Raw genomic sequence first — 25,822 nt, forward strand, 5'->3', positions numbered from 1 at the left:
TCAATGATAGCCTGGGATCAATACCTTTTGGGGTTTGTGATCCGGTCGGGAGCGGAAGTAACTCTACGTCACCAGGCGCGTCATCTGCGCGTCATCAGGTGGCCGGAAACGCAAATCCGGAAAGACTTCACCCCAAAATAGGTCCCGTCCGCGGGCCTACCTAATAAAATCCTTGATGCGGCGTAGTTTAGCTTATTTTCTTAAAATAAATGTGAGTGTACTTCCAGAGACTATTTAGCGTCTGTCTACCTGTACTATCCCACGGGGAAATTCTATTCCATTTAAATAGGGATTGGGGAACCAAAACAAAGCGGCTCCGCAAAACCGGATGGGCAAAATCCGGAAAGAGAATTATTATTATTATAATTATTTTCAGTAGGCGTGGCCTAGACTGGGGGGGGGGTATTTTTTGGGCTCCCCAGTGTCTCTTGTACCCCCATTTTTTTTTAACATTCAGTCATTCATTCTCATTTCAGAGATTTTCAGAATGGGCGTGTCTGAACAGGCCATTTCAGAATGGCAATGCAAGTGATGTCACTTGCATTGCCATTGCATTGATGATGGCCAGACAGAATTGCTCAGTAGCCCCCCCCTGCCCAAAAGGACGTTTTGGTATTGCAGCTGAAAGTGCTGTATAAGCCAGAGACAATTGACTTGGGATGAGTATATCTGAGTGATGATTTAGGCTCAAACCTTTTGAAAAAGGTTTGAGGGACATACACTATATGATATTAAATATCAAATATTTTTTTTAAATTCATGGTGTAGATCCTTTAATAACGAATACCAGGCTTTCCTCCAAGGTGGAAAGACTGGTGACGAGAGGTTAGCTCAAGGACACTTCAACACTAACTCTGGGGGAGCCCGGGATCGAACTGGGAACCTCGCGGTTCCCATCAGGCACCTAAGCAACACTGGTCCAGGCACCTAGGCTACAATGTAGCCTGACAGCGTGTCGCAAGTTCGAATCCCGATGCCGGCGGCCTTTGCTGCGTGTCACTCCCCATCTCTCTCCCTATTTCCCGTCAGCCTACTGTCCTATCCATGATAAAAAGGCATAAAAAGCCCCAAATAAATATTTAAAAAAAAGAAATACACAAGGTTGAAAGTAGTAAAGAATGGGAACACATGGACAGTCTACCTGTCCATGTGTTCAACAAAAAGCCAAATCCCGGCCGATACTTCATCCAGACAGACATATGGGTGGTTGTGTGATTCAGTAGCTCAGTGTGGTGGTCGGTCAGTTCTTCATAAAACCACTGTGGCTCACCTGCAGGTTCCTGTGTCTGGAGGTGAGGAACCTCTCCAGGATGATCCCAGGGGACTGGGACTGCTCAGCCTCCCTGTCCTCCTCCTCCTGCTGCTCCTCCTCCACACTGGTGGTCACTGACTCCAGCTCAAACACCACCCGCTCCTCCACAGGAGGAGCAGGAGGAGGAGGAGGAGGAGGCACAGAGGAGGGCTTCAGCGTGACCAGAGGCGTGTTTCTGTCGGGCTGGACGGCGGGGCCGAGGCTGACCTGCGGCCGTGAGCTGTGGGTCCGGGCTGTCTCCGGGGCGTCGCCGGGCCTAGCGACCGCGGCGGTCGTCTTGCCCTCGTCTTTTGGTTGGGAATCGGCCTCCAGTGGATATTGCTGGTACACCACCTGACCACAGACCACCATTAGACAGTTAGATTAATTAGACAGGTTTACAGGTGGTAAAGAAGTTTTCATACGAGCTCCATCATTGGTAGGTTTTCAGGAAAGGGAAGAAGAACACAGCGGTGTTGATTTCGTCGACTAAAACTATGACGAAAAATGTTGGTCGAATACCTTTTTTCACAAAATATATTGACAATTTCGTCAACAAATAAAAACTAGACTAAAATGTTAGTGAGGGACGAGTGGATTTTTCATAATGTTCCAACGTTCAACGACAGGAACACAATTAACTAATTAATTGCAATTATTTTAGCGACAATTAATCGTCACGTAAAATGTCCTGATCATGACAGCCCTGTAGCAGGGTTGATTTCATCGACTAAAACTATGAGGAAAAATGTCGATTACCTTTTTTTCACTGACGAAAACTAAATAAAAACGAAATAAAAACAAAGCTATGATGACTAAAACTAAGACTAAATATATTGACAATTTCGTAAACAAATAAAAACTAGACTAAAATGTTAGTGAGGGATCTAGTGGAGAAGAGATCCAGTAGAACTAAAAGACAAGTCATTTTATGTTTGGTTGCGCTTGGGTGTTGCTCTCTGTAAATAGCAGATCTATAATCTATAGCAGATCTACAAGCTGCGCGACACATTGTGAGCTTGTAGATCTGCTACAGTATTTCCAGCATGCAACCAAATGTAAAATTACAACGCCATCAAGGCATCGACAAAATACATTTCAGTCGACTAAATCAACTGTAGATTTAGTCGACTATAATCTTAGACTAGACTAAAACTAAAATATTTCAGAATAATTAAAATATGACTAAAACTAAATGGTATTTTATTCAAAAGACTGAATCAAAATGTGCTGTCAAAATCAACACTGGAACACAGATAGAAACAAGGATAGGTAAAATATTCAAAGGTTAGTTATATGAGTAGAATGAAAATATATACATAACCGGGAATCGAACCCAGGTCTCCCACGTGGAAACATCTTAACCACTAGCCTAAAGGGGAATTCCCCCTTGGCGAGGGGGGGGGGGGGGGGGGGGGGGAGATATTAGGCTTTTGGTCATCAGGCAGAATTACTACAGCTACATACTGTATACTAGAGATGAGCGGATCGCGGTTTTAGCCGCGGTTGCCGCAGTTAACCGCAGTTTGGGTGGATTTGGGTCAATCAAATATAATTATTAATTCATATCGGATAAACCGCGGGTGAAATATTGCGGTAAATAAATTAATGACATCTAATATATCTATCCATAAAATAGCTAAATCTCTGCGTGCTTGTGTCTGTGTGAGTGTGTAGAGCAGCCTCTGTGCCATGCGATCACAAAACGCATTGATTTAGCCTATGGAATGTCGGTGCGTCTTTTTTCTTTTTTTTAAACCGGTGTGTTTCCATTGGATCCAATGTAGTTATTATTTAGTCACAAGCTTTTGTTAATCCTTTTCATTGGATCAATATTTATAAAACCCACACACACACTTACCCACTTTAAATTGTTTTCAAAAGCTCACAAAGCGTCACATTGTAGATCAGCTATTTTCACTACTTCTGTGTGACACTCTTGCATGAATTGAAATGAAACATGGATACAATGTTTCTGTTCCAGACGGCAACAACATGCAACGTTGTCAATAAAAACATCAATAAATCAATCAATCACCTGACATTCCGCTGACAGCTTCTCCTGCTCCGCTCCTCCTCTCACAGCGTCTCCATCGACGCTCCTCCTCCCCACGGCGTTCCTCCTCAGACGCCCTCCTCCTCCTCCTCTCCTCCCCCTGGCCCCGCCCCTTCGCCCCGCCCCCCTCATGGCCTCCGCCCTCTGCTGCACCGTGGTCTCCTCCTCCTCCTCCTTCACCTCCTCGGGCTGACGCATGGAGCAGGAGGCCGTCTGGGAGGTGGAGTGCATCTCCGTCGCCTTCTCCTCTTCGCCGCGAGCGGAGGAGGAGGAGGAGAGGGAGGAGCCAGAGGAGGCCACGGGAGCGCCAGAGCTTCCGTGTTCCGGACGGCTCGGTCCTCCTCCTCCTCCGACGGACTCGTTCTTGGAACGGCCGCCGTCTTGGAGCGCAGGCGGGTCTTCCTCCTCTCTCTCGTTCTGATCGCCCACCGTGACCAGGTCCACCTCCAGAAGCAAGTCCTCCTTGACGTCTTCATCTTGGACCTCGGGTGGTTCTGGGGGGGCGGGGGGGGGGCGGCGAGCGGTCCTCGGCGCCGCTGTTCCGACGTTCCGTCTTGCCCTTATTCCCCGACGCCACAACCCCCCCGGCAGAGCCCTGCGTGGTCACAACCCCCCCGGCAGAGCCCTGCGTGGTCGTGAGAGGCCCCCCGGCAGAGCCCTGCGTGGTCGTGAGCAGTGGTGGGAAAAGTACTCAAATTCTTTACTTAAGTAAAAGTACCAATACTGCAATATAAAAATACTCTGTTACAAGTAAAAGCCCAGAATTCAAAAATTACTTGAGTAAAAGTACAAAAGTATTGGCATCAAAATGTACTTAAAGTACCAAAAGTAAAAGTACAAAATGTTTGAAAATAGCCGATCTACAAGCTCACAACGCGTCGCGATGCGACGCGTTGTGAGCTTGTAGATCTGCTATTTTCAAATAGCCTAGGTATAAAACAGGGATAATGCGGTTAATGTATGTTTCATAATATCATAATTTATATCTGAAAAGTAACTAGTAACTCAAGTTTTCAAATAATTGTAGTGGAGTAAAAGTACAATATTTGCCTCTGAGATGTAGTGGAGTAGAAGTAAAAGTACTGAAAATTGGAAATACTCAAGTAAAGTACAAATACCTCAAAAGTGTACTTAAGTACAGTACTTAAGTAAATGTACTTAGTTACTTTACACGACTGGTCGTGAGAGGGCTCACCGAGGTCAGACGCGGAGGGGAGCGGCGGCGGTCCGATCCCAGAGTCGTCCGGATCCGATCCGGCTTCAAGCGACCCGGCGAGAGGGCTGGAGGGGGAGGGGGGGTGAGACGCCCCCGCGGGGGGGGGGGTCCCTGAGCTGCCCGGGCCAGCGGGTGTCCGGTCCCCCCCTCCTCCGCGGGGCCCGGGACGACGGGTAGAGACGGGGAGACGTTCAGGTCCGGGAAAGAGACGCTCCCCCCGGCGGCCACGTCCCCCGTCTCAGCCTCCATGTCCCAGTCTGTGGCGGCGGCGTTCATCGCGCCGGCGCCCCCATCTGGCAGGGGTCAGAAATCAACCGTATTAGTCACATGATCACAGGTTTACAGGCGTAAAAAGAGGGGGGGGCGGGGGGGGGGGGGGGCAGAGAGAGGGACTGAGGGAGAGCAAGAGGAAAACATAGGAAAGAAACCTGAGATTTTTTTACATTTATACATAATAGTATAAAAAGTAGCCGGTATGTACATGTGGTTCAGTGGTGTAAAGTAACTGTAAAGTACATTTACTCAAGTACTGTATTTAACACATCGACCGCCAGAGGTTAATCTCATAATGTACTCACCAGTGCCAAGGTGTTGTTGTTGTATTTTTGTTTTTTTCATGTCGCCATAGATCTTGTTAAAATCCTTAAGATTGAGCCGTACACGGTCTGTTTACATCGGCGATCATCTCACTGCTTCTACCAGTGAAGACCACGTGTCAAACGGGGCATCCATGTTGTAGTTAGAACGGTTTACGTTAAACAGTGATATGCGAGGAGAAAAAACTACAAGGAGAAAATGGAGTTTCAGTTTCGTCTACAGAACGAGGGCGGACGTGATCGTCAAAACCGGATCCCAAATAATTCTCTTTCCGGTCATCAAACCGGAAGCGGAAATGGATCAAAAAATTCCGAAAGTGCACCCGGAAAATGTCAGCGCGAAAAGACCGTGGACCGTAGGGCTACGGTCTCGGCGCTTAACAGTTGGATTTAACGGACCGTAGGACTACGTTCTTGGCGGTTAATGTGTTAAGTAACATTTTCAGTACTTTTACTTCTACTCCACTGCACCTCAGAGGCAAATATTGTACTTTTACTCCACTACAATTATTTGAAAACTTTGGTTACTTTGTAGATTTTGATTATTATTACAACACATAGATTACCCACTTCAGCCCTATATACATTTTGGCCATTTGAAAATAGCCCGATCTACAAGCTCACAATGTTGTGTCGCGTTGTGAGCTTGTAGATCTGCTATTTTCAAAAGATGTTTATACATTTGAAAACTTGTGAATGGGACATTCTGCATAATGAGTACTTTTACTTTTGATACTTTAAGTACATTTTGTTGCCAATACCTTTGTACTTTTACTCAACAAAATTTTGAATTCCTCACTTTTACTTGTAAGAGTATTTCTACATTGCAGTATTGACACTTTTACTTAAAGGTAGGGTAAGTGATATTTTTGGGTTAAAACAAAAAGTATTTTGTTAAAAGGTTAAAGCACTATATTGTGATAGTAATCATTGCTATAGAGTGTTTGTTCAGTAACAAGAGTCTCCCCGTCTCTCCAGCTCTTTAATAAACAGAAAATACATTTTCTGGTAGGTGTCAAAATCTCAGCCAATCAGGAGAAAGTACCAATTTTTAAGCTTTATTTTTTATAGTGTTCCAGTTCTAATTTTGCCTGCTCATTTCTTAGTGTCATCACTTCCAATTTCACTTGTTTAATCTATATCCTGATTGAGTTCTCTATCCTGATTGGATAAAATTGGAAACGAAACTGAAACCGAAACGAAAATGCATTTTCTGTTTTATAAAGAGCTGGAGAGACATGGAGACTCCTTATATGGACAGGACACTCTATAGTAACGAGCACTATCAAAACATAGACCCATTTTGCAATTATTTGAATAATTGCAAATCACTTACCCTACCTTTAAAGTAATACTAGGTAACGTTTTCAACAAAACTAAAGTTCAATTGTATATCTTTTGCGAGTGGCAAAAGTTTCACAACACCCACTCCGTGAATTTCACCCCCGGAAGCCTTTTATTTATATATTTTCTATTGAACGTGTACGGGGGGGACTTTCCCGGGAAAATGACGTTCCTGGCCAACGTCATGACGTCGTGGCCGACGTCCTCAGGAACTACCGCAACGGTTTCCTGTTTGGCCAGGAACTACCGCGCTATTAACAAAAAGGAACCTCATGCTGATTTTAAGAGAATGTAGGATTGGAAGCTCGAAAAAGAACAGAAAAAGAAAGCACAGCTCATGGTAACTAATGCTCCACTGGCTAAGAGAAACGATCCGTAGATAGTATAAAACAATTAAAAGATCGCTTTTTGAAACGCTTCCGGCTTCCGGTGAAAACGAATGGAATTCTGGGTAATCGAGGACTAGGGAAATTGTATGCAGTGACGGTAGTGACCAGCAGAGGTTGCTAAAAATCGTTATTTGTGATTCTGCATTGTACAACTTTAAGTAAAACCTTTTTCCACCACTGGTTTAGACATTAGGCGTATGTAAAAAAAAAAAGAGGAAAAGCAGCCAACCTGTCAGGGTGGGCGCCGGGCAGAGATGCATGTGTGAGGAGGAGGACACGCCCTCGAAGATGTTCCCGTTGGTGTAGGTGAGCCCGGGACTCTCCACCACGTGCATGGAGGCCTTGTGTCCCTGCAGCGTGGACACCTCGCTGAACCTCTCTCCACAGTCCTTGCACTCCAGAGCGGGATGCCTGGAGGAGGTGATGACTCCCTCCGTCTCCACGTTGGGGTTTTTGCGTTTCCGGGCCGTCTTGGGCTTGGCGGCGGCGGCGGCGAACGATGCCTCGGCGACGGGCGGAGGAGCGCTCGCCGCCGGGCGAGAGGCCAACAGGGTCAGACGTTTCTGGTTCTTTTTGGGCCGTCCTCCTTTTCCCTTTGCTCTGCCTGGAGCTGTTGATGGAAGAAGATTTGTTTAATTAATTATGTCAAACTTTTTCTCGGCTATTTTCGAACAGACAAAGTATAAAATAAGCATAAGGGTTAATTGGTTAATGTATGTTTTGTAATAATGATATGAATATACACATTAACTTGAAACTAATGTTTTTAAGTACATTTGCCACTGAGATGTAGTGGAGTACAAGCAGGGACGTGCAGAAGGATTTGGAGAGGCAGGGGCTGGAATTTGAAAAGGGCACCTATTGGATTTTTTTTTATTACAAACAATTACCATACTTTTAGGCCCGAAAACCCGACAAATCCGAAGAGGTATCATTGCTTGCTTAATGTCCTCAAAGTCACGCACCCAAAAAGCTTTGAACTGAGCAGATTGGTCCTTCTGTTCCAGAGATAATGGCCAAAACATCTTGAAAACGGACACTTTCGCTGGTTATCGATCGCCGATTTTCGATTGAATTTTGACCATTGTCGCCCGTTTTTCTTTAATAACTCGGGCTAGGAAGGTCGTACGGCGACAAACTAGATACCTGAGTAAAGTTCACTTTGAGCTGCATCCAACACATCCACTGACATTTCTGTCGGCCTTACCGTTAGGCTGCTAGGGGTAGTTGAAATAATTTTTTTGTTTATTATTATTAATTTTTCAGTCTGGAGAGGGCACTTTTTTAGCGACAGGTAAAAGGGCGGGGCTCAAGCCCCCTTTCATGTCTATGTGTGCACGTGCATGAGTACAAGTAGTAAAGCACTGGAAAAATAGACATATGTAGTAAAAGTGCCTCAAAATTGTACTTAAAGGGCAAGACCACTTTGGTACAGGTTTGGGTTGTGTCGTTACCTTGCCATGGGTGATGCCATGTAACTAATAATTAATAATTCAAAATATGCTTCTCATTGACTTACATTGTACGGTGAAACAGCTCTCAAAGTCACTCTTTTAGCACATAAACGAACGTAAACAAAGCTGATTCAGACAATATAGAACATCACCAAACCCACTACTGTTTTTTTTTTTTAATAAAAATGTTAACTTCCTGTTGATTTAGCTATTTTTATTAAGACTGGATCGGCGGATCCGGATCTTCAAATAGTAAAATTAGCAGGAAGTTGACATTTTTTATCAAAAAAAATAAACAGTACTGGGCAGATGGTGATGTTCTATATATTGTCTGAATCAGCTTTGTTTGCATTCGTTTACGTGCTAAAAGAGTGACTTTGAGATCTGTTTTACCGTACATTGTAAGTCAATGAGGAGCATATTTTGAATGATGAATTTTAGAATTTTTAGATTTCTTGTCCACCTTTGGAGTTACATCATGGCAAGGTAACTACACAACCCAAACCTCTACCAAAGTGGTCTTGCCCTTTAAATACAGTACTTGAGTAAACATACTTAAAGGGATATTTCACTTTCAAAAAAACTTTGTCATTTTATCGTCTACTCAGGCTTTTGTGAGCCCCCCAGACCGTTTTTAAGTTGCTTGATTTAGTATTTAGATATTTGATAATAATTTTATCAGACACGCCCCCTTCCTATACAAACCCATTATAACTTCAAACTCCATTTCTAACCTGTTAGATTCATCAAAAACACCCGTCCTTGGTTCTGGTGACTCACCCTGCCCTCCTAATACGTGAGGGGGCCGTGTTCTTTCGATTACTTTTTTCATTTATTTAATTTAATTTTTTAATGTATTTAATTCTTTTCATTTTCCAAAACAAATATTAAAAATAAATGAAAAAAGTTATCGAAAAAACACGGCCCCCTCGCGTATTAGGAGGGTGTTTTTGATGAATCTAACATGTAAAAAATTGAGTTTGAAGTTATAATGGGTTTGTATAGGAAGGGGGCGTGTCTGATAAAATGAATATCAAATATCTAAATACTGGATCAAGCAACTTAAAAACGGTCTGGGGGGCTCACTAAAGCCTGAGTAGACGATAAAATGACCAAAAGTTTTTTTGAAAGTGAAATATTCCTTTAAGTTACCGACACCACTGACCTGTAAGCCCATCTGGAGGTTGGTGCGTCTGTGCGTTTGTCTCCAGGGGGTCCATTAGGGGGTCATGAAGAGGGGTGTCCGGCGGTGACGCGCACGCTGCCTTTGAAGGGTCTAGCTTGTAAACCTTGAGGCAGGGCTGCTTGTGGCCTCTGAGGAGGAGCAGAGCGTCTTGTTTGATCTGCTGTTCTGCGTTGGACGCCAGGCTCCTCTCCGTCTCCTCCTCCTCCTCATTCTGCACTTTGCCCTTCGGCCCCTTTTTTTTGGTCAGCTTTCCGTCTGTTGTCGTTTTCTTGGCCTGTGTTTTTTTCGGTTGCTTTTTAACCACCAGAGTGTCTGTGCTTTCTTCTTCTTCTTCTTCAATTATTTGCTCCATCGTGCCGTCATTGGCCAAATCTTTTTGCACCGTTTTCTGTTGTTTTTTCTTTTTGACGACCGGAGCGTCTACTGGGTTTTCTTCTCGACTCGGTTCGTCCGCCGTATCCTCATTAATAAACTCTTTTTGCATGTTTTTCTGTTGCTTTTTCTTTTTAACGGCTGGATATTCTGTGCTTTCCTGACTTATTATTTGGTCCGTTTCACCCTCGGTAGTCAAATCTTTCTGCACGGCTTTCTTCTGTTGCTTTTTCTTTTTAACTAGCGGAGCGTCCATGCTTTGGTCTGGACTTATTGGCTCCATTTCGTCCTCGCCGATCGAATTGTTTTGCACGTCTTTCTGTTGCTTTTTTTTCTTTTTCACCACAGGAGCGTGTGTGCTTTCTTGTCGACTCATTTGTTCCGTTTTGTCCTCAACAATTACATCTTTTTGCCTTTTCAATGTCTTTGTTCTTGAATCCTCTGTAATGTGTTCTAGCTGTGAATCGAGCTTCGAGGCTTTTTTCGTTTTCCCTCCCTTCCTTTTCAAAGCAGCTTTTTTCTCCGATGGTTTAGGCGACGTTTCTACCAACAGCTCCTCCTCCTCCTCCTGCTCCACGGGCGACTGACACGTCTGAGACGACTTCCGCCGCCCTTTGTTCCTCTTCTCCTTCTTTTTGGGGCCGAATTTAACGACCAGGACGGATTTCTTGGCCCTCTGCCGTTTGACGGGCTGCTCGCTGAGCCAATAGTAGTCGCTGTACATGGGCCCCGCCAGCTGGGTCTTCCTCTTACGCACCTTCACCAGCTCCTGAGCCGACATGACGTTCACGGGCGAGTCGGAGGAGGCCTGTTGCTCCGCCCGCTTGGCCTCCGTCAGGGACGGCGTCTGCGTCTCGTCTTTTCCGGCCTCTCTTACAGACGGTTCGTGCGGTTTCTGCTCCTGCCTTCCTCCACCGGACGGTTCCACTTGGTTTATTTTGTGTGATTCTTCTTCTTCTTCTTCCTCTAGCGGAGCGCCCTCCTTCACAGAGTCCATGTGATCTATTCCCGCCGTCTGCATCTCAGAGCCTGTGTTGAGAGCAACGAGAAGACGTGGAAAAGAAACGGGTCAAAAGAAAGACCTGAGATTTTTTATATTTATACATTTATAGTATAAAAAGTAGCAGGTATGTAGAGTGGTGGAAAAAGTACTCAATTTTTTTACTTAAGTAAAAGTATCAATACTGCAATGTAGAAATACTCTGTTACAAGTCAGAAATTCCTAATTTACTTGAGTAAAAGTACAAAAGTATTGGTATCAAAATGTACTTAAAGTACCAAAGTAGAAAGTACTCATTACGTAGAATGTCCCATTTCACAAGTTTTCAAATGTATAAAAATCTTTTGAAAATAGCAGATCTACAAGCTCACAATGCGTCGCATCGCGACGCATTGTGAGCTTGTAGATTGGCTATTTTCAAATGGCCTAAATGTATACAGGGCTGGAGTGGTTAATGTATGTTTTGTAAAGGAATGAACTCCCCACTGATGTCAGGACAGCAGAGTAACTGCCCATCTTTCTCCGCAGGCTGAAAACCCACCTCTTCAGGAAACACTACCCTTCCTCTTCGCCTTGCCTAGTTGTTAACTCTTTCAGTGCCAAGAGTATTTTCATAAAGTACTCCCAAACTGCCAGGAATTTGCGTTTTTTTTTATTTTTAATTTTGTAATTTTTCATTCAAATAAATGATCTGATTGGGGTTTTAAACCCATAATACAGTTCTACCAGTAGAGAGCAACAAATCGACACATTGATGATCTCGCTGGCTCACTTGCCCCCTCCCAAACAGGCTCACGTCATATCCGGTCAGAACCGGATGTTGACATTTTCGATAATCGTTGATCGGGCTAAATTACGATGCGATACACGACTACGATGACTGATCGTCACCCAGACCAAAGAGAGTAGACGTGGACCTCTCCGTTCGCTTTTTATACCGTGTGAAAAACCGTGACTTTCCCTATTCTGGCCGAAAATCACCGGAGAAAAACAACGTGACCCGGAAATGAATTTTTTTTTTTACATCCGGCTCCGGGTGAGTCTGATGTAGTCAGGAAGCGAAAGTGATCATGAAAAATATACAGAATAGCGCGACCACAGTCAAAAGTAAAAACTCGGGATTTCTCGTGCTGGCACTGAGGGTACTCGGGAAAAACTCGGGATATGTCGGGGCGTGGCACTGAGAGAGTTAACTAGTTGTACGAACTCTTGTTTTATTGTTTTATTGGATCTTGTTTATTCGATACACTTATTTGTTTTAGCTCTTGCTCATTTGATTTATTCCTATTTTGTCTCATCTGCTTAAGAAAGTAGGTAGCTGATATATTGCACTTTTACCTTAGCGCTAGGTATACTCTTAGTTGCTTGTTTTAGAAGAGAATGCACTTCAGACTTCCGGTGATTAGTAGTTTCGTTCCCCTACCAATGTTGAATACACTTAATGTAAGTCGCTTTGGATAAAAGTGTCTGCTAAATGACTGTAATGTAATGTAATATAATGTAATGTAATGTAATGATTATCAAAATCTACAAAGTAACTAGTAACTTAAGAACCTGTGTTGAGAGTCTGCGTTTCAGGGTCGGTTTGCGATTCCACCGCGAGGTTCGGCGTCAAAGCCTCTGCTTCAGGGTTAGTTTGGGATTCCCCGCCGGGGAGGCTGGGCGTCTCCGCCGTCATGAACGCGCAGACAGAGAGGTCCTGCTGATCCAGCTCCAACTGAACCGTATGGACGAGAGACGGCGGCGGGACCGGCAACCGGCCCTCCTCGGGACCTCCCCCCCCCATTCCGGCCTGATGGTGGTGGAGGCTGTCCTCCAGCTCGTCGGTGGGTATCAACGAGGAGGCGGGCTCGGGGCGGTTCTGTTCAAACTCTAGGGTGGGGGTCAGCACGGAGGTCAGCTCTAAGACGACCGTCTGCTGCTCCGGGTCGTGTTGCGTGAGGTCAGCGGCTTCGCTCTGACACTCAACCATGTGACCCATGGCTTCCTCCAGCGTACCCGAGCCTAGGGATGCAAATTTATCAATTAATTCATTAATTGATAACCTTATCGATCAATTAACCGATAAACTGATAAGCGGCGCTTTTTTAGGACCAGGAAAATTCTTGTCCAAAAATGAGTGCAGAAATATAATGGCCTTGATGTATATAACATTAACGAGCATCAACGAGCATCAGCTGGACACAGACACACACACCTCCCCTCTGCAGTGCTCTATGGAGTCTGGTCTCATTTCTCTTCAAAATCCCTTGAATTTGATGGAATATGATTAACCTTCTCAGTGCCAATGAAATAAAAAAAATATTGCGAACCATGCCAGATTTTGTTTTGTTTTTTCAAAGAAAAAAAAAAGTGCTTAGGAAGCGAGATACAGGCTTTTTCAGTTATAGGTTAACTCATTCACTGCCACTGACGTAAAAAACGTAATTTGTCCCGTTTACCAATCCTGCCACTGACGTAAAAAACGTAATTCTTTTTTTTTTTTTAGTTTTTTTTTCAAATTTGACCCAAAGACCAAGGAGATATGATTGTTTAAAGATCTACACTCCCATCCACTTCCTTGTTAACTTAAAACTTAAAAATTCTGTATCTCGGCTCCTGAGTACTTTTTTTTTTAAATGAAAAATCTCTGGCAGTGGGCAAACGCGGCCAGCAATAATTGTGGCAGTGAATGAGTTAAACAAAGATTGGATGGAGCTGCAAATCTTCAGATAATGATATCTTGGGTTCTGAACACTTTTTTCAAAAAAAAAAAAAGAAAAAAACTTGTTTTTTATTTATTTTTTAATTTTTTTAAACTCGGGATTTCTCGTTCTGGCACTGAGAGTATAACCCAAAAACTCGGGATAACTCGGGGTCTGGCACTGAGAGAGTTAAGGATTACTGTGATTATGGTAAGCTCATATTTGATCACACACACCATCCATACATGTAACTGTTCACTAGCCCCCAAAAAAAAAATATATATACTTTTTTTCAAAAATATTCTTTTTTCAATTAATTGAAAATCGATCATTTTTATCGAAAAAAATCTTAATGGTAATCGATTATAGATTCATTGTTAACATCCCTACCCGAGCCAGAGGCGTCCGGCTGCTGCTCCAGAAGCCGAAGCATCAACTCGCCGGCGCTCTGGTGGCGGCGTTCTTCCGTCGGCGGCTCGGGGACGAGCGTTAACCCGTTAATGTCCACCAGCGGCGGCTCCGCGGTGTGCGCGAACGATGGGTTGATTAGCTGTCCGTCCGGCGTGATGGGTTCCAGGATGATGGTGTGCTCCAACGACGAGTCGTACGGTCCCACCGCTACGGACGGATCGGTCACCTGGGGCGACGGGGTGGAAAAAGTACTCAAATGTTTTACTTGAGTAAAAGTATCGATGCTGCAATGTAGAAGTACTCTGTTGCAAGTAAAAGTTCCGAAATTCGAAATTTACTTGAGTTAAAGTACAAAGGTATTGGTATCAAAATGCACTTAACCCATTGAGACCTGAAGCCGATTCTACATGTCTCCTAAATCTCAACAGTTTTCTGAAAAACGTATGTTTCTGTATCAGTGGTGCTCAATCTTTTTCATGTCAAGGACCCCCAAAATTACATGTATTTAGCCGCAGACCCCCATCAAAATATATTGTTCCAGGGACCCCCAGAAGCAAAGATTTGAGATAAAAATGTTCGCTTTAAAAATATATTATGTTCAAAGATTTGCACACATTTTCATGATTTTTCAAAAATAGCAGATATACAAGCTCGTAGCGCGGCACTCGGTGCCGCGCTATGAGCTTGTAGATCTGCTATTTTTGAATAGCCTAAAGTGTAAAATAATGCTTTTTAGCTCAAATAAAAAAATGACACAGTTCCAGGGTTAATTACTTAATGGGTTAAAGTACCACAAGTAAAAGTACTAAAACGTTTAGTTACTTTACACCACTGACCTGGGGCGACGGGGTGACGCTTGCATTCACAGACCCTCCTCCCTGGGCGAGCGGCGCTTCTTCGTCCGGCGCGTTTGTCGGCGGCGGAGCCTGCGGCGCCACCTGTCCCAAAACCACCACCTGGTTGACTCTGTGCACGTTGGCCATGGACTCGATCAGCTTGCAGATCAGCTCCGTGTCCATGTTGGAGTCCACCTTCTGCAGCGGGCCCATGGACTCCATCTGCAGCAGAGACGGCTGGCAGATGGAGATGGGCGTTATGGTCGGGACGCCCTGCGTCTTCCCCGCCTGGAGGCTGTCGTTCTCGGCGGCCGGCGGCGACACGCTGTGCTTGGTCTTCATGTGACGACCTCGTCCCTTGGGGGTCCTGAACACCGCCTTGCACGAAGAACACGGGTATTTTATAGCTATAGGGATAAAGAAGACACGAAGAACACGGGTATTTTATAGCTATAGGGATAAAGAAGACACGTAGAACACGGGTATTTTATAGCTATAGGGATAAAGAAGACACGTAGAACACGGGTATTTTATAGCTATAGGGATAAAGAAGACACGTAGAACACGGGTATTTTATAGCTATAGGGATAAAGAAGACACGAAGAACACGGGTATTTTATAGCTATAGGGATAAAGAAGACACGAAGAACACGGGTATTTTATAGCTATAGGGATAAAGAAGACACGAAGAACACGGGTATTTTATAGCTATAGGGATAAAGAAGACACGTAGAACACGGGTGTATTTTATAGCTATAGGGATAAAGAAGACACGTAGAACACGGGTATTTTATAGCTATAGGGATAAAGAAGACACGAAGAACACGGGTATTTTATAGCTATAGGGATAAAGAAGACACGTAGAACACGGGTATTTTATAGCTATAGGGATAAAGAAGACACGAAGAACACGGGTATTTTATAGCTATAGGGATAAAGAAGACACGAAGAACACGGGTATTTTATAGCTATAGGGATAAAGAAGACACGAAGAACACGGGTATTTTATAGCTATAGGGATAAAGAAGACACGTAGAACACGGGTATTTTATAGCTATAGGGATAAAGAAGACACGAAGAACACGGGTATTTTATAGCTATAGGGATAAAGAAGACACGTAGAACACGGGTATTTTATAGCTATAGGGATAAAGAAGACACGAAGAACACGGGTATTTTATAGCTATAGGGATAAAGAAGACACGAAGAACACGGGTATTTTATAGCTATAGGGATAAAGAAGACACGTAGAACACGGGTATTTTATAGCTATAGGGATAAAGAAGACACGAAGAACACGGGTATTTTATAGCTATAGGGATAAAGAAGACACGTAGAACACGGGTATTTTATAGCTATAGGGATAAAGAAGACACGAAGAACACGGGTATTTTATAGCTATAGGGATAAAGAAGACACGAAGAACACGGGTATTTTATAGCTATAGGGATAAAGAAGACACGAAGAACACGGGTATTTTATAGCTATAGGGATAAAGAAGACACGTAGAACACGGGTATTTTATAGCTATAGGGATAAAGAAGACACGTAGAACACGGGTATTTTATAGCTATAGGGATAAAGAAGACACGTAGAACACGGGTATTTTAGCGCTATAGGGATAAAGAAGACACGTAGAACACGGGTATTTTATAGCTATAGGGATAAAGAAGACACGATGAACACGGGTATTTTATAGCTATAGGGATAAAGAAGACACGATGAACACGGGTATTTTATAGCTATAGGGATAAAGAAGACACGAAGAACACGGGTATTTTATAGCTATAGGGATAAAGAAGACACGAAGAACACGGGTATTTTATAGCTATAGGGATAAAGAAGACACGAAGAACACGGGTATTTTATAGCTATAGGGATAAAGAAGACACGTAGAACACGGGTATTTTATAGCTATAGGGATAAAGAAGACACGAAGAACACAGGTATTTTATAGCTATAGGGATAAAGAAGACACGAAGAACACGGGTATTTTATAGCTATAGGGATAAAAAAGACACGAAGAAGACGGGTATTTTATAGCTATAGGGATAAAGAAGACACGTAGAACACGGGTATTTTATAGCTATAGGGATAAAGAAGACACGAAGAACACGGGTATTTTATAGCTATAGGGATAAAGAAGACACGTAGAACACGGGTATTTTATAGCTATAGGGATAAAGAAGACACGAAGAACACGGGTATTTTATAGCTATAGGGATAAAAAAAGACACGAAGAAGACGGGTATTTTATAGCTATAGGGATAAAGAAGACACGAAGAACACGGGTATTTTATAGCTATAGGGATAAAGAAGACACGAAGAACACGGGTATTTTATAGCTATAGGGATAAAGAAGACACGAAGAACACGGGTATTTTATAGCTATAGGGATAAAGAAGACACGAAGAACACGGGTATTTTATAGCTATAGGGATAAAGAAGACACGTAGAACACGGGTATTTTATAGCTATAGGGATAAAGAAGACACGTAGAACACGGGTATTTTATAGCTATAGGGATAAAGAAGACACATAGAACACGGGTATTTTATAGCTATAGGGATAAAGAAGACACGAAGAACACGGGTATTTTATAGCTATAGGGATAAAGAAGACACGTAGAACACAGGTATTTTATAGCTATAGGGATAAAGAAGACACGTAGAACACGGGTATTTTATAGCTATAGGGATAAAGAAGACACATAGAACACGGGTATTTTATAGCTATAGGGATAAAGAAGACACGAAGAACACGGGTATTTTATAGCTATAGGGATAAAGAAGACACGAAGAACACGGGTATTTTATAGCTATAGGGATAAAGAAGACACGAAGAACACGGGTATTTTATAGCTATAGGGATAAAGAAGACACGTAGAACACGGGTATTTTATAGCTATAGGGATAAAGAAGACACGTAGAACACGGGTATTTTATAGCTATAGGGATAAAGAAGACACGAAGAACACGGGTATTTTATAGCTATAGGGATAAAGAAGACACGAAGAACACGGGTATTTTATAGCTATAGGGATAAAGAAGACACGTAGAACACGGGTATTTTATAGCTATAGGGATAAAGAAGACACGAAGAACACGGGTATTTTATAGCTATAGGGATAAAGAAGACACGAAGAACACGGGTATTTTATAGCTATAGGGATAAAGAAGACACGAAGAACACGGGTATTTTATAGCTATAGGGATAAAGAAGACACGTAGAACACGGGTATTTTATAGCTATAGGGATAAAGAAGACACGAAGAACACGGGTATTTTATAGCTATAGGGATAAAGAAGACACGTAGAACACGGGTATTTTATAGCTATAGGGATAAAGAAGACACGAAGAACACGGGTATTTTATAGCTATAGGGATAAAGAAGACACGAAGAACACGGGTATTTTATAGCTATAGGGATAAAGAAGACACGAAGAACACGGGTATTTTATAGCTATAGGGATAAAGAAGACACGAAGAACACGGGTATTTTATAGCTATAGGGATAAAAAAGACACGAAGAACACGGGTATTTTATAGCTATAGGGATAAAGAAGAAGGGAATGTTGTTGGTGACGATGTCATTTCACAAAATGTTCTTTTTGCTTTGCAGTATGTTCGAGTATGTGTAATCACGGCACAAATAGGTTTAACCACATGAACCCTAGTGTCCCTCCCTATACTGGGCATGTCATAATACTGTAGGTGAACATTCGGCGAAAACAGCTTGTAAACCAGAAGCAGTACTTCAGGGTCTGGGCCATCACCTTACTCACCTGGCATAAAAGGGGCTCTGAGAGCAGCTTGAGCCATTAAACTACAACATGAAGAGACCACCGCTGAATAATTGACTGATTGATTATACTTGCATATTGTTTTTATTAACGTTTTTCAGTTTGTAGTCAGTGTAGTGTTGTTGTTAACTTGTTTCCCCCGAGATTTCCCCCCAACATTTTTCCCCCCCGAGTCCGAGAGGGGGGGTAGGTAGAGAAAAAAATCTCGCCTGCCCTAAATGTAATTTCTGGGAACGCCACTGGTCCCAATCAGTCTAAAGAGCCTCGATGGACAGCTAGGCCTACTATGTTGCAAAAGACACCATCTAAGTTTCCCTTTTATGTAGGCATTGTCTTTTTTAATAAGACGGACAATAATACGTTCTGTGGGTTAATGATTAATCACCAGGTTCGAGAGAGCAGTGGTGGAAAAAGTAGTCACATTGTTTAGTCTTATCCAACGATAACAAAATATTCTAGTTTTGGGTCTGAGAGTCTAAATCTCATCAATGGTGGGATCCGTGGCTTAAATGTGGAATAAATAATGGACCTTGATATGAAAAAGGTTGAAAACCAATGGCCTAGAGGAGAGGGGATGAGAGGGGAGAATGAGTGAGGAAGAGACAGAAGAAAACGACAGAAGAAAGTGGTTGTCTCTAGTAGTCTACACCCTCCCCAATACCGGTTAGGTTTGGCAGTGACAGGGACTATACAGTACATAATATTGTCTCTGTCGGGTGGAAACCTCATAGAGCTTGTAGATCTACTTTTGTTGCTTTTGTGTGACGCTTTAGGATGATGAAGATTAGAAGGTCATTCATTTACACCACTGCGAGAGAGAGGCTCGCCGCTCGCGTCACAAAAGCCAGTGTTGTTAATTCAGCCAAAATCATTTGCGTTTCAAATCGTATTGTTTGATTGGCTGGTGATAAAACTTAACAGTCACAAGGTATTTATAAACATACTTGTGTGGATGACGGTGACGGAGAATTTTAATGAAGTCTGGATCTGGACGCGCTGCGCACTTCTGTGTTGCTCGCACAGACAATGTGTGTCAGCCCGTACAACATGTGGCGCGCGGCCAAGACCGCGGTCCACGCTCTGCTCTTACTTTTTATTACTGATTTTATGTTAAAACTAAATGTTAAAAAAGGATTGATCAAGTGATATTACTCAAACAGAGAACATAACCTCTCCAGAATCATAGTCAGCAAAGTTTCACAGCGTGCTGGTTAGAAGTGCTGCATAGAACTGTTGGAGTGGAGTACTGGAATGGAGTGCTTTGATCGGAGCGTTTGATCTGCATTTTCGCTGCGATGCGATCTCCATTGTTTAGCTGTTGTTAATCGGATCGCGGTATCTCTACTTGTTTGTTGAAATGTTAATAAATGGGAGCTTCCCCAAACAGCCATCTCTTTCCCGACAGTCCCCTCTGTGCACCAAACCTTACATATGGTAATTAAACATTAAAACACCCGCGGCTTGTAGTCCAGTGCGGCTTATATATGTACAAATCATTCAATTTAGTTGCTGCGGCTTATATTCAGGTGCGCCTTATAGTGCGAAAATTACGGTATAGCAACATACCTTTAAAAAAAGAAAGTAGGATTTAGAAGACATGTAGAATCCCCTGAAGCAAAGATTTGAGTTACAAATGTTCGCTTAAAAAAAAATTATATATATTCAAAATAAAGATTTGCACAAATTGTCACGATTTTTCAAAAAGAAATAGCAGATCTACAAGCTCATACCGCAGCACTTGATGCCGTGCTATGAGCTTGTATATCTGCTATTTTTGAATAGCCAAAGAAATCTAAAAAGGACACAGATGCGTCCCTGGTCTTCAAGGTAAAAAATGCATTCTACTACACAGCCACAACACTGTGGAATGCTCCTCTACCAACAGCCCTGATAGGGTTAACTTCCCCATTAAAGTTTAAGGCCGTCCTAAAAGCATGGCTCCACCAACAGTCACATTGGGCTGACCTCCGACCCCAGGGTTGTAAAACAGCTCACTTCCTGTGAGTGACATCCTTCATGTGCCGTATTACCCCCCCCCCCCTTTATGTCACTACCGGGAATTATTTAATCTGTATATTTACATTTTCTATATTTGGGTGTAGTGTTTTAGTTTTGTTGTTTTGTCCAGTTGTTTGAGTGTTGAACGTTTAATGGACCACAATGGAAACAAACCAATGGCTTTCTGTGTCTCATCCATTTGGATGTGAGTTTTTAACTTTAACTTACTGTTCTGCCAGTTCCTTTAAAAATAGTCAAATAAGTATTCAATCAATCAATCAATCAGTGCAGATCGGCTATTTTTACTCTATTCATCGTACAACAAAGTATATAGTGTTTAACTCATTCAAACTGGGAACGCATCTGTGTAACCACTTTATCCATATTTTATACTTTGGCTATTCAAAAATAGCAGATCTACAAGCTCATAGTGCTATGAGCTTGTAGATCTGCCATTTTTGAAAAATCTTGAGCGTTAGTGCAAATATTTGAATATATATTTGAATATACATTTTTCAAAGGGAACATTTGTAACTCAAATCTGGCCAAATACATATCGTTTTGGGGGTCCTTGACATGAAAAGGTTTGAGAACAAAGCAACATACGTTTTTCAGAAACCTGTTTTAGAAGACATTTGTGGAATTCCCAGAAGCAAAGATTTGAGTTACAAATGTTAAAATATATATATTCAAAGATTTGCACAAATCTTCACGATTTTTCAAAAATAGCAGATCTACAAGATCTACAAGATCATAGCGCGGCACTCGGTGCCACGCTATGATCTTGTAGATCTGCTATTTTTGAAAAATGTAGGTAGATCTGCTATTAGCCGAAATAAATCTAAAAATGACACAGATTCTTTCCCAGTCTAAATGTGTTAATAATGATGTATAAGAGGTCAGTATATAGGGTTAATAATGAAGTATAAGAGGTCAGTATATAGGGTTAATAATGAAGTATAAGAGGTCAGTATATAGGGTTAATAATGATGTATAAGAGGTCAGTATATAGGGTTAATAATGAAGTATAAGAGGTCAGTATATAGGGTTAATAATGAAGTATAAGAGGTCAGTATATAGGGTTAATAATGATGTATAAGAGGTCAGTATATAGGGTTAATAATGAAGTATAAGAGGTCAGTATATAGGGTTAATAATGAAGTATAAGAGGTCAGTATAGGGTTAATAATGAAGTATAAGAGGTCAGTATATAGGGTTAATAATGAAGTATAAGAGGTCAGTATATAGGGTTAATAATGATGTATAAGAGGTCAGTATATAGGGTTAATAATGAAGTATAAGAGGTCAGTATATAGGGTTAATAATGAAGTATAAGAGGTCAGTATATAGGGTTAATAATGATGTATAAGAGGTCAGTATATAGGGTTAATAATGAAGTATAAGAGGTCAGTATATAGGGTTAATAATGATGTATAAGAGGTCAGTATATAGGGTTAATAATGAAGTATAAGAGGTCAGTATATAGGGTTAATAATGAAGTATAAGAGGTCAGTATATAGGGTTAATAATGAAGTATAAGAGGTCAGTATATAGGGTTAATAATGAAGTATAAGAGGTCAGTATATAGGGTTAATAATGAAGTATAAGAGGTCAGTATATAGGGTTAATAATTAAGTATAAGAGGTCAGTATATAGGGTTAATAATGAAGTATAAGAGGTCAGTATATAGGGTTAATAATGCAGTATAAGAGGTCAGTATATAGGGTTAATAATGAAGTATAAGAGGTCAGTATATAGGGTTAATAATGAAGTATAAGAGGTCAGTATATAGGGTTAATAATGCAGTATAAGAGGTCAGTATATAGGGTTAATAATGAAGTATAAGAGGTCAGTATATAGGGTTAATAATGAAGTATAAGAGGTCAGTATATAGGGCTAATAATGAAGTATAAGAGGTCAGTATATAGGGTTAATAATGATGTATAAGAGGTCAGTATATAGGGTTAATAATGAAGTATAAGAGGTCAGTATATAGGGTTAATAATGAAGTATAAGAGGTCAGTATATAGGGTTAATAATGATGTATAAGAGGTCAGTATATAGGGTTAATAATGAAGTATAAGAGGTCAGTATATAGGGTTAATAATGATGTATAAGAGGTCAGTATATAGGGTTAATAATGAAGTATAAGAGGTCAGTATATAGGGTTAATAATGAAGTATAAGAGGTCAGTATATAGGGTTAATAATGAAGTATAAGAGGTCAGTATAGGGTTAATAATGAAGTATAAGAGGTCAGTATATAGGGTTAATAATGAAGTATAAGAGGTCAGTATATAGGGTTAATAATGATGTATAAGAGGTCAGTATATAGGGTTAATAATGAAGTATAAGAGGTCAGTATATAGGGTTAATAATGAAGTATAAGAGGTCAGTATATAGGGTTAATAATGATGTATAAGAGGTCAGTATATAGGGTTAATAATGAAGTATAAGAGGTCAGTATATAGGGTTAATAATGATGTATAAGAGGTCAGTATATAGGGTTAATAATGAAGTATAAGAGGTCAGTATATAGGGTTAATAATGAAGTATAAGAGGTCAGTATATAGGGTTAATAATGAAGTATAAGAGGTCAGTATATAGGGTTAATAATGAAGTATAAGAGGTCAGTATATAGGGTTAATAATGAAGTATAAGAGGTCAGTATATAGGGTTAATAATTAAGTATAAGAGGTCAGTATATAGGGTTAATAATGAAGTATAAGAGGTCAGTATATAGGGTTAATAATGCAGTATAAGAGGTCAGTATATAGGGTTAATAATGAAGTATAAGAGGTCAGTATATAGGGTTAATAATGAAGTATAAGAGGTCAGTATATAGGGTTAATAATGCAGTATAAGAGGTCAGTATATAGGGTTAATAATGAAGTATAAGAGGTCAGTATATAGGGTTAATAATGAAGTATAAGAGGTCAGTATATAGGGCTAATAATGAAGTATAAGAGGTCAGTATATAGGGTTAACACATCGACCGCCAGAGGTTAATCTCATAATGTACTCACCAGTGCCAAGGTGTTTTTGTTGTTTTTTAGTTTTTTTCATGTCGCCATAGATCTTGTTAAAATCCTTAAGATTGAGCCGTACAAGGTCTGTTTACATCCGCGACATCCCACTGTATCTCCCAGTGAAGACCACGTGTCAAACGGGGTATCCATGTTGTAGTTAGAGCGGATTACGTTAAACAGTGAAATGCGAGGAGAAAAAACTACAGGAAGAGAATTGAGTTTCAGTTTCGTCTGTAGAACGAGAGCGGACGTGATCGTCAAAACCGGATCCCAAATAATTCTATTTCCGGTCATCAAACCGGAAACGGAAGTGGATCAAAAAAATTCCGAAAGTGAACCCGGAAGTGAATAGCGCGAAAAGACCGTGGACCGTAGGGCTACGGTCTCGGCGCTTAACAGTTGGATTTAACGGACCGTAGGACTACGTTCTTGGCGGTTAATGTGTTAATAATGATGTATAAGAGGTCAGTATATAGGGTTAATAATGAAGTATAAGAGGTCAGTATATAGGGTTAATAATGAAGTATAAGAGGTCAGTATATAGGGTTAATAATGATGTATAAGAGGTCAGTATATAGGGTTAATAATGAAGTATAAGAGGTCAGTATATAGGGTTAATAATGATGTATAAGAGGTCAGTATATAGGGTTAATAATGAAGTATAAGAGGTCAGTATATAGGGTTAATAATGATGTATAAGAGGTCAGTATATAGGGTTAATAATGAAGTATAAGAGGTCAGTATATAGGGTTAATAATGATGTATAAGAGGTCAGTATATAGGGTTAATAATGAAGTATAAGAGGTCAGTATATAGGGTTAATAATGAAGTATAAGAGGTCAGTATATAGGGTTAATAATGATGTATAAGAGGTCAGTATATAGGGTTAATAATGAAGTATAAGAGGTCAGTATATAGGGTTAATAATGATGTATAAGAGGTCAGTATATAGGGTTAATAATGAAGTATAAGAGGTCCGTATATAGGGTTAATAATGAAGTATAAGAGGTCAGTATATAGGGTTAATAATGAAGTATAAGAGGTCAGTATATAGGGTTAATAATGATGTATAATAAGAGATCAGTATATAGGGTTAATAATGAAGTATAAGAGGTCAGTATATAGGGTTAATAATGAAGTATAAGAGGTCAGTATATAGGGTTAATAATGAAGTATAAGAGGTCAGTATATAGGGTTAATAATGAAGTATAAGAGGTCAGTATATAGGGTTAATAATGAAGTATAAGAGGTCAGTATATAGGGTTAATAATGAAGTATAAGAGGTCAGTATATAGGGTTAATAATGAAGTATAAGAGGTCAGTGAGTCAAACCTTTGCTCTTGGGTTGTTGTTGTGCCTCAGGTTCCTCGGGTTCCTCTGAGGAGTGAGACAGCTGGTGTCTCTGCAGAGCCTTGGTCTGGGCGAAGCGGGCGCCACACTCCCGGCACACGTAGGGCGTCTCGCCGGTGTGCGTGCGCCGGTGGTACTTCAGCAGCGTCAGCGTCTTGCAGGGCTTGCTGCAGTCGGTGCAGGCGTAGCCGTCCTCGCCGAAATGCAGCTTCTTGTGGAGGGTGAGCTCTGAGGACTTCTTGTAGGTCTGTGAGGAGCAGAGAGGGGGGGGAGGGGGGTGTCACGATCATGAGACTGTTAGTGGACAATTAATCGTCTTACAAATGATTGTGATTAATGATTTAACCCATTAAAAGGGATAGCTCACCCAAAAACAAAATGATTAGTCACCCCACGGAGACTTGAATTCATGGATATTTTTTTGGTTTTTATCGTATTCCTAAGACAATAATTTGATGGCCGGTGGACCGGTAGGCAGCGGTTCCGGTAGGAGACACAAAGGAGACTCTTTGTGTCTCCTACTGGAACCGCTGTTGAAAAATCTTGTCGTGTGAGAACTACTGATTTAGAAGACATTTGTAGAATCCCCCAGAAGCACAGATTTGAGTTAAAAATGTTCGCTTAAAGAAAAACATTTATATTGAAAGATTTGCACAAAGACTTTTCATCTACAAGCTTGCATCTGTGCCGCGTTATGAGCTTGTAGATCTGCACATTTTTTTTAAAGCCTAAGAAATCTGAAAATGGCACAGATGTGTTCCTTGCATAATCGGACCATATCATGTAATATGTGTGACAGTCCTACATT

At 41.4% G+C, this 25,822-nt stretch overlaps 1 protein-coding gene across 1 annotated transcript in view; it reads right to left on the reverse strand.

Moving 5' to 3' along the window:
* Positions 1 to 25,822, reverse strand: part of LOC308084457 (uncharacterized protein) — a gene marked incomplete at both ends in the record, with an annotated part of 41,458 nt that overhangs the window by 14,099 nt on the left and 1,537 nt on the right. Inside the window, 9 exons of the mRNA XM_080427122.1 lie at positions 1,271 to 1,645; positions 3,330 to 3,942; positions 4,514 to 4,856; positions 7,122 to 7,502; positions 9,512 to 10,933; positions 12,459 to 12,908; positions 13,979 to 14,225; positions 14,836 to 15,242; positions 24,997 to 25,261. Coding sequence (XP_080283248.1) covers positions 1,271 to 1,645; positions 3,330 to 3,942; positions 4,514 to 4,856; positions 7,122 to 7,502; positions 9,512 to 10,933; positions 12,459 to 12,908; positions 13,979 to 14,225; positions 14,836 to 15,242; positions 24,997 to 25,261 — 4,503 coding nt within the window. The remainder of the gene's footprint in view (positions 1 to 1,270; positions 1,646 to 3,329; positions 3,943 to 4,513; positions 4,857 to 7,121; positions 7,503 to 9,511; positions 10,934 to 12,458; positions 12,909 to 13,978; positions 14,226 to 14,835; positions 15,243 to 24,996; positions 25,262 to 25,822) is intronic.

This window comes from Gymnoscopelus braueri (assembly GCF_963280865.1).
Source record: "Gymnoscopelus braueri genome assembly, chromosome: 4".
Classification (NCBI taxonomy): domain Eukaryota; kingdom Metazoa; phylum Chordata; class Actinopteri; order Myctophiformes; family Myctophidae; genus Gymnoscopelus; species Gymnoscopelus braueri.